At 25.7% G+C, this 13,266-nt stretch overlaps 1 protein-coding gene across 4 annotated transcripts in view; it reads left to right on the top strand.

Moving 5' to 3' along the window:
- The window catches only part of LOC113555917 (syntaxin-binding protein 5), a 137,298-nt gene that overhangs the window by 23,163 nt on the left and 100,869 nt on the right, over positions 1 to 13,266 (top strand). For all 4 annotated transcript variants that reach the window (XM_026960537.1, XM_026960536.1, XM_026960538.1 and 1 more), the window contains exon 2: positions 11,109 to 11,206. In XM_026960537.1, coding sequence (XP_026816338.1) covers positions 11,109 to 11,206 — 98 coding nt within the window. The remainder of the gene's footprint in view (positions 1 to 11,108; positions 11,207 to 13,266) is intronic.

The following is a 13,266-nucleotide window of genomic DNA, read 5'->3' as shown; positions in this document are numbered from 1 at the left end:
AAAAAAAAGTGCTTTAATAAAAAACAAAATATTTACATTAATATATTAGAAAGTTGTTTTCCTTTGAGAAATCTAATTGTTTTGTTATTGTAGTTACATCTGTACAATATTTTAATATTTGCTTAATATATTTATATGTTTATATTTTACCAAATAGATTAATCGTATCATTAAAAATTTACAAAAATTCAATATATGTTTAAGTTTAAATACATTTTTAATTTTTAAATATATGATCAAACTAGATCTAGAATACTATATATATTCCATTAACGTTCTCAAAGTCAGGGGTAGATTCAGACCAAGATAACAGGGGGGGGGCGATTTTTAAAGGGCACACATTAATTTTGATAAAGTATTTATTTAGGTACATACATATGTTATTTTCCACTGTCTCGTACAGAACAAAAAAAATATTTTTTATAGTAGATAATAGTAATAAAAAAATATATCATTATAATTTTGTTACCCTTGAAGTATTATAATTACGTCAAAAACTAAAATCAGGGACTTAAACTATTTTTTTTGAGAGAGAACGAGGGGGGACGATCGTCCCCTCTGTATCCGGCACTGCTCAAAGTGTACCCATATTCTTTACGTGTATTATACTTACATTGTTTTAGTATCCATAAATTGGATGAGCTTTGTAAAATTTATTGGGATGAAGGTTCCTAAGGTGAATCTTTAAATTACTCTACAAACGATTTAAATGTGTAAAATAGTCTTAAAATAATATTATCTATATTTAAACTAAACATTTTATTCATATTTAATTTGGTTATAATTTATATTGTATAAAGTATATTATTTAATTATGATATACCATGATATACCAACTATTGTAAGTAATGTTTTAAAATTATAGAATGGTATGATTGAAAATATTTAATTAAAACTAGATATTTTTACGTTCATATAATACAAAATTACAAATAATTAAAATCTTTATATTCATTATATTTCTGATAGTAATACTGCCAATATTAGGAATTTAAAAATATGACTTAATCTGAGAGGATGTAAGGGCGAACTTCCAGTCACTGTATCTGGCTCACTATCTTATATTTTTTCATCTTAATAAACTTTTTTGAGTGAAAAGATGTATAATATATACAAACATTATACGTTTCATTTAAATTATTCATACTTTAGCCCAGTGGAACCCATTTCATATTTACTTAAAACATTTAAGGGATATTTTTCTAAAAACAAAATACGTTTATGTCCTCTCGCTTTTCAAAACAATTTTGCATATACATAATATATTGTCTTGTTTTTTTTTTACATGATCCAACTTTTAGGACTTAATTTGTATATATAACGTGCACAAAATAGACGTTTGGCTTATCCATCAATTTTACTATCTTCTCAACTGAGTGAAGGGAGTAGAATAAGGGAAAGTATAGTGACTGAATTTATAGACTAAGCGAAGAGTGACAAAGTTTATACGTTTATTATAATCAGTAAGTGTTATGCATAACGTAATGGTAATAGAGAACAAAGTGCACAAAGGCAAGAATAATAAATCAAAAAGAAAGCTTGGCTTTGAAAACGGCTTTTATAAATTAAATCAAAGAGTGGCGCTGTGGTAGTGTTTCTATGAAAATTAATTTTGGTAAACAATCGGTGATCTCGAGTCTTTGGGTTGATTGAGTAGTATGAAACTATATCATAAATCAAAAGATTGAATGGGCTTAGTTGTATGTATATTATATATTTTATATGTTAATTTACAATAATACATTTATATTTTATACTATATATCTATGTCATATAAATTAGTCAAAAAATATGTTATTTATATGCGAGAAAATAAATTATAATTTATAATACATAAACAGAAATTTGTTATTAATTTATTTAGTAAATACAATACATTTTTCATCATACATCATACACATTAAACTGTTAAATTTGAAACAATCGTATTTATTTTGATACTTCTTAGAATTGGATATAATTTATTATTCATTATTTCGAATTTTTCGACCTTTGAGATATTAATATTTTTATTTTTAAATCTGTATATTTTGTTTTGCAGTATTAATGAGAAAATGGCTGTAGTGCACAATATTATACAATATTAAACAATAATATGATATACGTTACATTATATTTTGGGTTCGTAAGTCTTATGCCCTCTATCGTCTCCATCCAATGCCGCGATTGTTTAATATAAATTACGTTTTTATAAAATTGGAGGTTAACGTTTCCATAGGGAAATAGATGTTCTATACCAGCTTTACCAACGGTGTTTGGGATTACACGATGTCGTTTACCTTACTGCTCCCGAGTGGTGTATGTTGCTCTGTGTATATATCAAATAGATATAACATTTCACACCAAATAAACGGTTAGTTATTGTTGTCCGGTGGTACCGATGCCACTCGGTTGGCATAGTATACCTACAGCATCGCCAACATAAATAGCCAATAGGTGTACATGTGTGCATATACAGGGTGAACCCGTTAAGTTTTATCAAGTTGGAAGTACACGTGGGGGAAAACTTGTAAGATCAACCGTACTGTTTATTAAACAATAGTTTTGGTCCGACTATCATAGAGGGCAATACTGTCATGACTGTCCGCGTATTTCGCCCGTTTGTAGATGAACCCTTCTCCATCCACACTCGGAAGCTTATGACGATGACGCCACAGCTGCTCCCGACGACTACGGTAAACTTCCGCGACACGTGGATGCGACGTTGTGGTGCAACCGTTCATTTCTTATGTCTCTGTGTATTTGTATATATAATATATATTTATCACGGTAGATTATATTATATTATATTGATATTTATATAAACAAAACACGTTCTCCTCAATTTTTCCTTTAATAATGAACTTATTAATATACCGATTCTTGGAATTAGTATATAGAACTATTTTTTTTTAAATACTAAGATTTTTATACCAATTAAAGAGTATCCGTGGTATCTAATACAAATTTTTTTTTCAAATGATCACTGTAACTACTGAAATTTAGGTCTATGTATGCAAGATATGGGTCTATGATGATTTGAAGTCTTAAGTAATTATTATTATATCAACATTTATAACTTCAATTATTAAATCTATGTACTTAATTTATATTTTTGTAAAAACTAAAATTAAAAATATTATTATTTTACCCTCAATGTACAAATGGTAATAATTCAGAAACTTCTTGTTCAAATTTTGATTTAAATATATCTACATTTAAAAAAAATTATTTGCTTATTTTATAATAAAAAAAAAAGTTGCTAAATATTGGTATGGGATAAAAATCGAAATAATTTAGAATTCAATTCTTAAATATAATTAAAAATTCCATAAATTTCAACTTAAATAAATTCATTAGTTGGAAAAAATGAGGAGGAGGGGAGTGAGCATGATTCCTGAATCACCTCGTATTACACATATTGTAACGTGTAATTATACATTATACATTATACATTATAAGTAAGGCTAGGATTTGTATACAATAAAAAAATATGCAAAAATATACTTTTAAATTTTTATAAGATTAACACAAGTGATACATCAGTGATTGGCCGTTTGTCTTAATATAATGTAATTGAGAAATAAAATTTATAATTCACCATTCAATAGTGGAAATACGTGTGTTAAATGCTACGACCACATATTTTTTTAAGTTTTCGAATATAAATGATTAACGATTAGATCGTAGCATTGATTTATATTGACAAAAGTTTTTATCGCACATCTATTGTACCATAGAATTGTATTAATAAAAATAAAATCGATGTTTAAAAAAAAAAAAAAAAAAACCATAATAATGCATAATATGCATTTTATCCAAAATATGCAAAACCATGCAAAATAAAAACACCATCATTTATCTCATCATGAGGTAATTTGTGGACATTACTGATAAAATCAATAATCAGAAGTCACAAAAAAAAAATATAAGATATAAATCCTAGTCTTGATCATTAGTAATAAGTATAGTTACATTTATCCTCGTTCTATCATTGTCACGTACAAGTTCCTTTTTTTTTTTATCTTTGTCTAGGGGGTATAACCGTCTATTTCCATATCTCATCGGTCTTATTTTGGGTTTCGAGTCTCAACCATTCACTCGGACAGTCGTTGGTATGAAATAATATTATATGCTCATTAAAAAAAGGGTTATTCGTGAATGCTTTAATACAGTGCCTCGGGCATCTTTCTTCATCCAGTGCGATCCTCCTAATCAAACATAAAATACTAGGGTGTTTTCAATGGATGAAAAGCAAACGTGATTTATGAGTTTTCATAAAATATCCAACACCTCATTAATTATGTTTCTGTGAAGTATAATTATAAACCAGTTTTTAAAATGATTCATAATAGTTGTATTATGTATACAATTTGCCATTTGGTAATTAACGTAATAGTTAAATTAATAACGTTAGAATAATGTTGATTTAGATTTCAGATTCATAAAATATTATTTTTTGACAATTTTTTTTAATGTAAGGTTAGTATAAATGTTTGCATCTTTTGTGTATTAGGAGGTAATATTGCTTTTTTTATAACTACTTATTATAATTGGGCATATAAAAAAAATAATTCAGATCAGAGATATTTTTGATTTACTATGTGGTGTTTGTTATTGGATTATTTAAATAAACCATAAATATCGAATTGGATTTTAGACTACTGAAGTTGTAGATCCAGAAACCATTACCTAATTAATTACTAAGTAATTATTCGTAGCACAAAATTCGAACTTTGTTATTCAAATCTACGAATTTAATAATAATAATCGGCTTTTTGCTAATATATTCTATTATCTGTTATAACTTGTAATATGGTAATATTGAATATTCATATTTGTATTGAATGAACACAATTTTTCCGCAATTTGTTCTGGCAATATATTATATGTTGTTATATAAAGTGATAGATAGATGAAATTTTTTTTTTGTATTTTGCAACATGTGACAGCATTTTTCACTTCTGACTATATTATATATATATATTGTTGTTTTATTCATGTTGAATATTATTTCATAAATTAAATCTAGTGTATACAATATAAAAACCTTGAACGAATTTTTATTAAAAATATGCGCTGTGCGAGGCGATAATTCTCTGAACGGTTGCACGTGTCATAAAAATGAATGCTATCGTTCACTCTAGAAAATGATATCGCTGTTAGAAGAAAAAAAAGTAAATAAATAAACAATAGTAAAAACAATGATGAAAATGAAAGTGAAAATAGATACGAGTGAAAATTCATTTTGAAATGAAACCCGACTGACCTATAATTTCTGACAAACATTTTCTACTTTCAATTGGAATTGGATCTGAAACCAATATATCTAAATGTTAACGAGTATTGAGAAATATACGATCGTAGATTTTTAATGTTGTACCATATAGTATATTATGTAACTTCTACCTACGATCTACCGACTATTAAATGTTTTTTAGAATCTTGTATTACAGAATTTGAATGTAATTACATTATTTAGTTCGTTTATATACACATGAGGTATCAATAATTAATATATATATATAACATTATTAATAATAATAACATAAACTATATTATATATTTTGTATAAAACTATAATAATAATAATATTAATAATGCTATTTTTTTTTAAACTTTAAATTTGTATTTTTATATCTACCGAAAAACCATTAAAATATTTAAAATGAGTTAAACATTTTATTTTTACAAAATTATACATTATAGTATTATACAATATACATAGTATGTTCCTTGATTATAAAAAGTTTTCATAATCAATAGAATCAATTTTAATGTACATGGTGAAACAGTTAAAAATGCACTTAAATTTAATAATTTTTCATGATAATGGTGGTCAAATAATATTATTCAACATAAACAATCGCAAACTTTTACAAACTTTTGTTTTTGATGGTTAATTATTTATGACACACATGTATTAATGTTTCAAGTATAATTAATGATATCATTAATTATTGTAATTAATACTTAAAATCTATACAAATTGCAAAAGTTTATATTTTTATTTTATCAACGTACAATTAATTTAAAATAGATTGTTGATTTCTTTTATGAAAAATTGTGCAATTAATTTTTGGGAAATGTTTTATTATTTATTTATCAATTTTTAGTGGCATACAATAATTAGGTAACTTTTAAAAAGTGCATGTCATGATTTTGTATTCATTTTAATTGTGAAATTTAAGTTTTTTTTTTTTTGTAAAATTTATTACAAAAACTCAAAAGCCTAAAATTAAAGTCGAGTAAATTTGTCTCCAAATGTTATTTATATTACCCGGATCTTTACCCATCTAAATAATTACACGCAAAATATAGACGATACTAAATTTACATAATAAGTAATATATAGCTATATCATGTATATATTATTATTTATTATACAGCTATTAATTATACCTACCTATAGTTATAGTAATATGAATAGAATAATAATTAATGACCCATAGTTAAATACAAATGTAGAACAAAATGTTCCAAGGTTTCCGGTCTCAGAAATTCTCAGCAGGCTGTAATCATCCTCCTTTTTTTTTTATATTGTATTGCGAAATTTTTACCGTACCTAAAAGGGTAATCGGCGTCCATGGTCTCACAATTACAAATTTATGATAATTTATAACAATTGAAAAGGAGCTTTCGATTAACCGGGGTTACATTACCTTAGTATAATATGTCAAATATTTGATAAAATAGCCTTTGTATCTTAAAAATGTGATTTTAGTTATTTGTTTTTAGTGTTTTTACACATAATTTATGTTTCCTTAAATAATGATTGGTGGACAAATCAATGTAATTTTATTGATATAGATGCATATATTATTAGCGTCTAGAGTTTTAAGTTATATGTATAATGTGTAGAAGGTTTATTTACAAGCCCTTTTCGTTTTGACTGTTTACAAATAATAGTAAACATACCCGTATGATGTTAAATTTTTTTTAAGGCTATCTTTATATTCCTCAGAAAAAATATAGTTCAATTGATGGTTAATCGATGTACGTGGTTTCTAAAAAACATCGACACGTCAAGAGTAAAAAATAATAGCCAAAGGAACTTTTTAGTTTTTATTTATTTTAGAAGGGCGTTTTACAGTATTCTACTAAGATTGATAGCAAAGGACGTGGAATTGGAATAACATCACATCACATAATGTCACTTTTATCAGTAAAGTATTTACAGTCTGTGATAAATGTATTGGACAACTTTAGAAATAAAGAGAAAAATTCTTTAAATGTCGTTAATGCGACTGATCGTTGAACTTATTATAATGATTGTGTACGTTTGTAAAAGTAAAATGGGACGAAAGGTGTTGGAGGGTTTATAATATACATTTTTTTTTCGGTAGACTTTCTAAGCTTTATTTCAAAGTATCGTTAAATTATCTAGCTGACATACTTTATGAGTGTTCAGTACATTTTTTACAACTTTTGTCCATATATATATAATATATATATAAGTACTACATGTTTACCATTCTATGTATATAATACAATTCAATTTTAATATTAAGTGGTATTTAACCGTGTGATTCTAAAAATGAGTATCAATCAACTATATCAGTTCATAATATTTTAAATTGTGGCAATAAAAATTTTATGTAGGTATATAACTATTAAATACGGAAGTATTATGCAAAAAAGTATTTTATAAGTTCTAATTCAAAACGTGTAGTATATAGTATATACTACCTCACAAAATCTTATTAATATATAAATTAACCACAAAGGGAACTTTTCTTGAAGTATATTTTATTACCATTTACCACACATTATGTTATATAAATTGTATTTCAGCTGATTTTAATCTATAAATTACATATATTTCATTAATACAAAATTAGAAGAGTGATATTATTACAAAAATACAAACTTTATGATTTTCGTTATTGATACTTTTTTTCACATCTATATTTAATCAAGTACTCAGTTCTATGGCTGACTAGGATTTCAAATTGAAATTGTATAATATAACAGTATGTGTATAATATATTTTTTCATTACTAGATTTTAAGATAATAATATTTCCCTTTTGCTGAAGTAGTAATTTTGTGGTATCATTAACCTATTCGGCCGTGTGTTTTTCGATTTATTTTTGTATGTTTGAGTTCTGGCCACGAGACCGTTAAAGTGTGATCATATTTTTCATTTCATCTTTTTACCGTTTTGAACATTGGGTCAAAACAGTCATCGATCATACCATAGATATAAATGTTGCATATATAACGTGTATACATGAATAAAAGAAACCGTTTTGTCATTTTCAGCGTACACTCTAAAGTAAAAACATTAAACGTTTATGCAAACTAATTTTTTAGGATGATATCTCATTTTTATATTCGTCATTTGTTTAATAAATTGTATAATATTTAAGATTTTGCATACTCCTTTGAAAATTGTAAATTATTTACATCAGTTTAAAGTTTGCATAATTGATATGGTTTTGAGATGTACGTAAAAGGTGTCATCATGCGTATCGAGTGTCGATATTCACACGGTTTTATAATTTTTTTTACGTCTGATGTTGTATTCATAATATTTAATATTGTATATCATTCATTAATCAAAAAAAAAAAAAAAATAAAAAAAAATTATATTTAGATTTTTTAATACTCTCCTGCAGTTAGAAATTTGAAGTTACATGAGCTCGATGCGTAATAATAATATGTATGTATACTGTGTATATTGTATAACTATAGATAATATATAATAACCTGCGCAAGCAATATATATATATATTGCACTGTGTGCACTTTTCATGTCAATTCCTCGTAAACGCTGATAAAGCGACCGAATCACTTTTCCGAATACGGTTCCCGCATAGCAGTGGCGTTCTCGCCGCACTCTTACTATCGCGGTATCGGCGTTTTTCCAGAAAAGTTATTAATGGGTCGTAAAAACTGCGTCCATGGGATTATATTATCTTGTCGTCTTGATGAAGGGTGGTATATTAGCGATTTGAAAAATGGCAATAATACTTAAGATGACGCCACACTCGCATATGTTGTCTCTGTCTTACTAACGTACATCATAACACATTTTCGTTCTGCAGAACACATTTTGTGATGTTAGCTTTAATATTAAAGCACAGATATAGATAATAAACTTTTTTTATTATCTTTATCTGTGTATTAGAGTAAATTTACCTATTATCAAATTTAAAGGTAAGAAAATGACATATGATTTTATTGATATTACAGTGGGTATGTAACACATAACAGCTTTAAAATGTTCATAACTCACTTTAAAATGATAATATCAATAAAAGCATTGTAATTTGCTAGATAATAGGTATACGGCGTCTTCTTAATGTGAGTGTAATATGTACGTATACTTCGTATAATATATTTATATACATAGATAGGTACACGTATATGATGTTAATTTAATGAGAGAAAATGGACTTGATTTTTAATTGCTTCACGGTGTATATTTTTTCTTACACCTTCCAATCTTGTTAAAATTACAAAGAACGACTCGCATATGTATAATAAATATATCGCTGTCGATAAGGTATTATATGGCAAGTGCCAAAGAATTTTTCGTACGGGTGCAGCGTCTATGTAGGAAAGTGTAAGTGTTTGAATTGTTTTTATTTTCCGTAAATATAGGGCTTTTAAATTGATTTTGTAACTATAGTGTCGTTTATTATATCTTCTACACGTATACACTCAAACCGGTCAGTCGCTATATGTATAATATAGTAATAAAATGTATTTTTTTTTAATGTTTGATCTATGTATACATGTTATGACAGATACTGTTTACTGTAACAATATATAATTAAACATAGACATTTTTAATGTATTTGATGTACAATAATACGAATGATGAGTTGTAATACGCGTTTCATTGTAGCCTGTTGGTGGTCGGACACAACACACAAATAAACAATATTTTATAGACATTGGATGGATTTTGGTATAATCAATTTATAAATGTTCACATAGGTACAGCCTTCAAGTTAAGTCTAATTTTAATTTTAAGTCATTTTTATTCTGTCAAAAATAAAATTTTTCGTAATCATAGTATTATGATTGTGAAAACTACAGTGACATCATAATATCTACGCAATAAGTTAATTTTAAAAATTTTTTAGTTGGTAGTATTAAGTCTTTTCTACAAATATTAATTAGTCATGTTTTAATCATACATTTATATACTAACTACTGTCTACTCACTTATGTTTAACAATGACTCGTTAAAAAGTGATATTTGTTATGTATTGTATATTTTATTTTTAATCAAGTATGTGATTCATTTATTTGATATTTTACTATAGTAATATAGTTACATTTACATGTTACATTATATGTTATATTTATATAATTATATAAATATACCATAATGAAAAATATAAGAACTTTTTATATACATACTTCTTACATAATAATACACCAGTAAATAGAAAAATCTTCTAATATTCTATTTTTTTGAATAAAAATAATGTATAGTCTATTTAAATTTAATGATAACGTTATAGTTTTTAATTGATTTTAGTTAATTATAAATTCGCGCTGACTATTGTTTGTATATCGTATATTATATACATATATATATATATTCACACACACATATAATAGTTTTTAATAGTTAATAAAAACTTAATTATGTCTTTATTAATTTTTTGTTATAATGTAAGAAGAATTATAGGGACTCTTGATCTAGAAGAGATATTTGCTTTTAAAATTTAAGTTATTCGTATAATTTATAATTTAAAAATAAAACAACAGAAAAAAATCAAATTAAAACTAACCATCTACCTAATTCTATTTTTCATTTACTAAAAAAAAAAATACAAATTGGGTACTTCAAGAAATATATCAAAATATTATAATTTGTAAAACAAATAATATTATAATTTGATCCATGGTCTTGAACAATAAAATAAAATATCCGATACTCTATTATAAAATTTTTCAGACAAATAGAACAATAAACTAATTCCCAAGCGTTAGGTTAACTTAGTGCTTTATTATAGTTTATTTTCAGTAAATGAAGTTGATTCGTTAATTTTACGTCGCATGCTCATGCATTTAAAAAATATTATATTTTGTACAATAATAATAATAATAATAATAAACAAAAAAACAACATTAATTAGAATATTTTTTTGTTTTGTATTCTTTCAGACGTTTCGTCATGGTTTTCCGTACCAGCCGACTGCTCTTGCATTTGACCCCATACAACGATTGTTGGCCATTGGTACTAAAAATGGATCTTTACGAATGTATCCTTTACACAAACAATTTGATAGATATTTATAATATATAACATACATTTTGATATTCGTGGTATATTGTAGGGCAATATCAAACTAATAAGGTAAGTTCAACTAATACCTATGAGTTCCTATGTGTATTTATTTATTTACACGTTTAATATAAACGTCATTTTTGGTGAAACACAAATTTAATACCAATGAAAAATGAATGCCGTTGGTTGTTTTAATATGTTAAAGATAGGCCTACTTTTATGTTTCTGAGGCCATTAATCATTGAATCTTTTTAGGGTGGCCGCATTAGGAAAATAATTTATAACTGTGTATCCCTTCCTTTTCTCTCCATTAGATCCTGTTTATGGGTACCATACAGTAAAATGACTGGGTCATGGTTTACTGCAATAATAATTACAGACTTCGGGTAGATGATAAATATTTAATAGGGAAGAAATCGTCAGTCTTAACAAAACAGCTATATATTTATTATGTACAAGAGATGAGTAGTAACCAGAGTAAAAATAATGTGCGCGTTTCCATAAAATATGAAAGCAATATTCGGTCAAAAGTTTAGGTCATGTATTAAAAGTTATTTCATCGGTTCGAGGTTTAAGTTAGTTTAGAAAAACAAGTTGTGTTCAATTATTCGTTTGCATAAACTTAATGCGATTTCTCATCTAAAAACGTTTTTTTCTCCAGCTTGGTTACGACGAATTTTTAAATTTCGTATAGCAACGAAGTATTACTTTATGTGGAACCATACTGTTTTGCAGTTATATTCTCATTAGTGTTTAGTTTTTGGATTAGCTGCTAATAATTAGCATATTATTTAGGCTGATATTATTTTATGAAAATATATGTTGTCTATACCATAATCATCGACGCTGATGGAAATAGGGAAACTTAAAAATAGAATCACAATAATTTATTTATTATATTTATATTATATATAATTCAGTATAAAATAATTATTTATAATATTATACTCAATTAATTTAAATGGTAATAAATATACATTTAAAAATTAAGAATATTATATAAAATATGTATGAATAGGTAAAATTGTTATAGTAGATATATTAAAAAAAATATATGATGATAAAAATGTATAATGTATTATTATAATACGTTTACAAATGTTTTGTATATTCAGCTGGATTAATTTATTGAATAGTTTTTAAAATTTGATTCAATTATATTTTAGCCAATCATGCTCAAGAGTATATGTTTTAAAATATGATAAATTATTTTATTTACGCATAGAGGTATGTAATTTCAATGTATAAAATCTAAAAGCCTGAACATATTCTGAACTTAGACCTTAACACTAGCTTTAAAATTACCTTCATTCTGTTTTTTTTTAAAACTATATATATTTTTATGTATATATTTTATATAGTTAATATAGGTTACATCACATATGCATGCTGTGTACGGGATTCAGAGATTTATGAACAAAGGTTTTTTCAATCTCTCAATTCAAATAACCATAGCACACCACTCTTTAGAACCGATCGACCGGGTTCTTTATCATGGGTTGTACAACGTAAAAAGTAACAACCAACTGCTATTAATCTAAGTTACTTTACATACCCATCTTTCACATTTCAGAGAGAATTATATATACTACGAGGAAAAAACTTTGTATTTGGCAATTTGTTTCGTAAAAAAATCCTATCTGACTAGACGGCGCCGATTTTGCACAATACGTATACGTTACTTCTGTTTTTCTATGTCGCTTTAATTTTCAACAAAAAAGATTATAAGTTTTTCTTTGTTTAATAGATGTTATGTATTTTTCTTGAAAGGAATTTTGTTCACATTAAAGATTTCAAGTAGGATAACCGGTATAAAATGATTACGTTTACAATCCGTTCAAAATATTATAAATTAAACTAAATATTTTGATTAAAATGGAATAACATTTTAGACATTATTATACCAAATATAATGTGTATTAATGTATGTTCGTATATTTAAATAAATTATATATTTGAAAACTATAAAATCCTCTACGTCATATTACTTATTGTATATATTTATGTATGGAATCCTAAAGAATTTGTTTATTA

Source organism: Rhopalosiphum maidis, chromosome 4 (genome assembly GCF_003676215.2).
Source record: "Rhopalosiphum maidis isolate BTI-1 chromosome 4, ASM367621v3, whole genome shotgun sequence".
Classification (NCBI taxonomy): Eukaryota; Metazoa; Arthropoda; class Insecta; order Hemiptera; family Aphididae; genus Rhopalosiphum; species Rhopalosiphum maidis.
The sequence above is the reverse complement of the archived record's forward strand: the minus strand, read 5'-3'. Positions and strand labels throughout refer to the sequence as shown.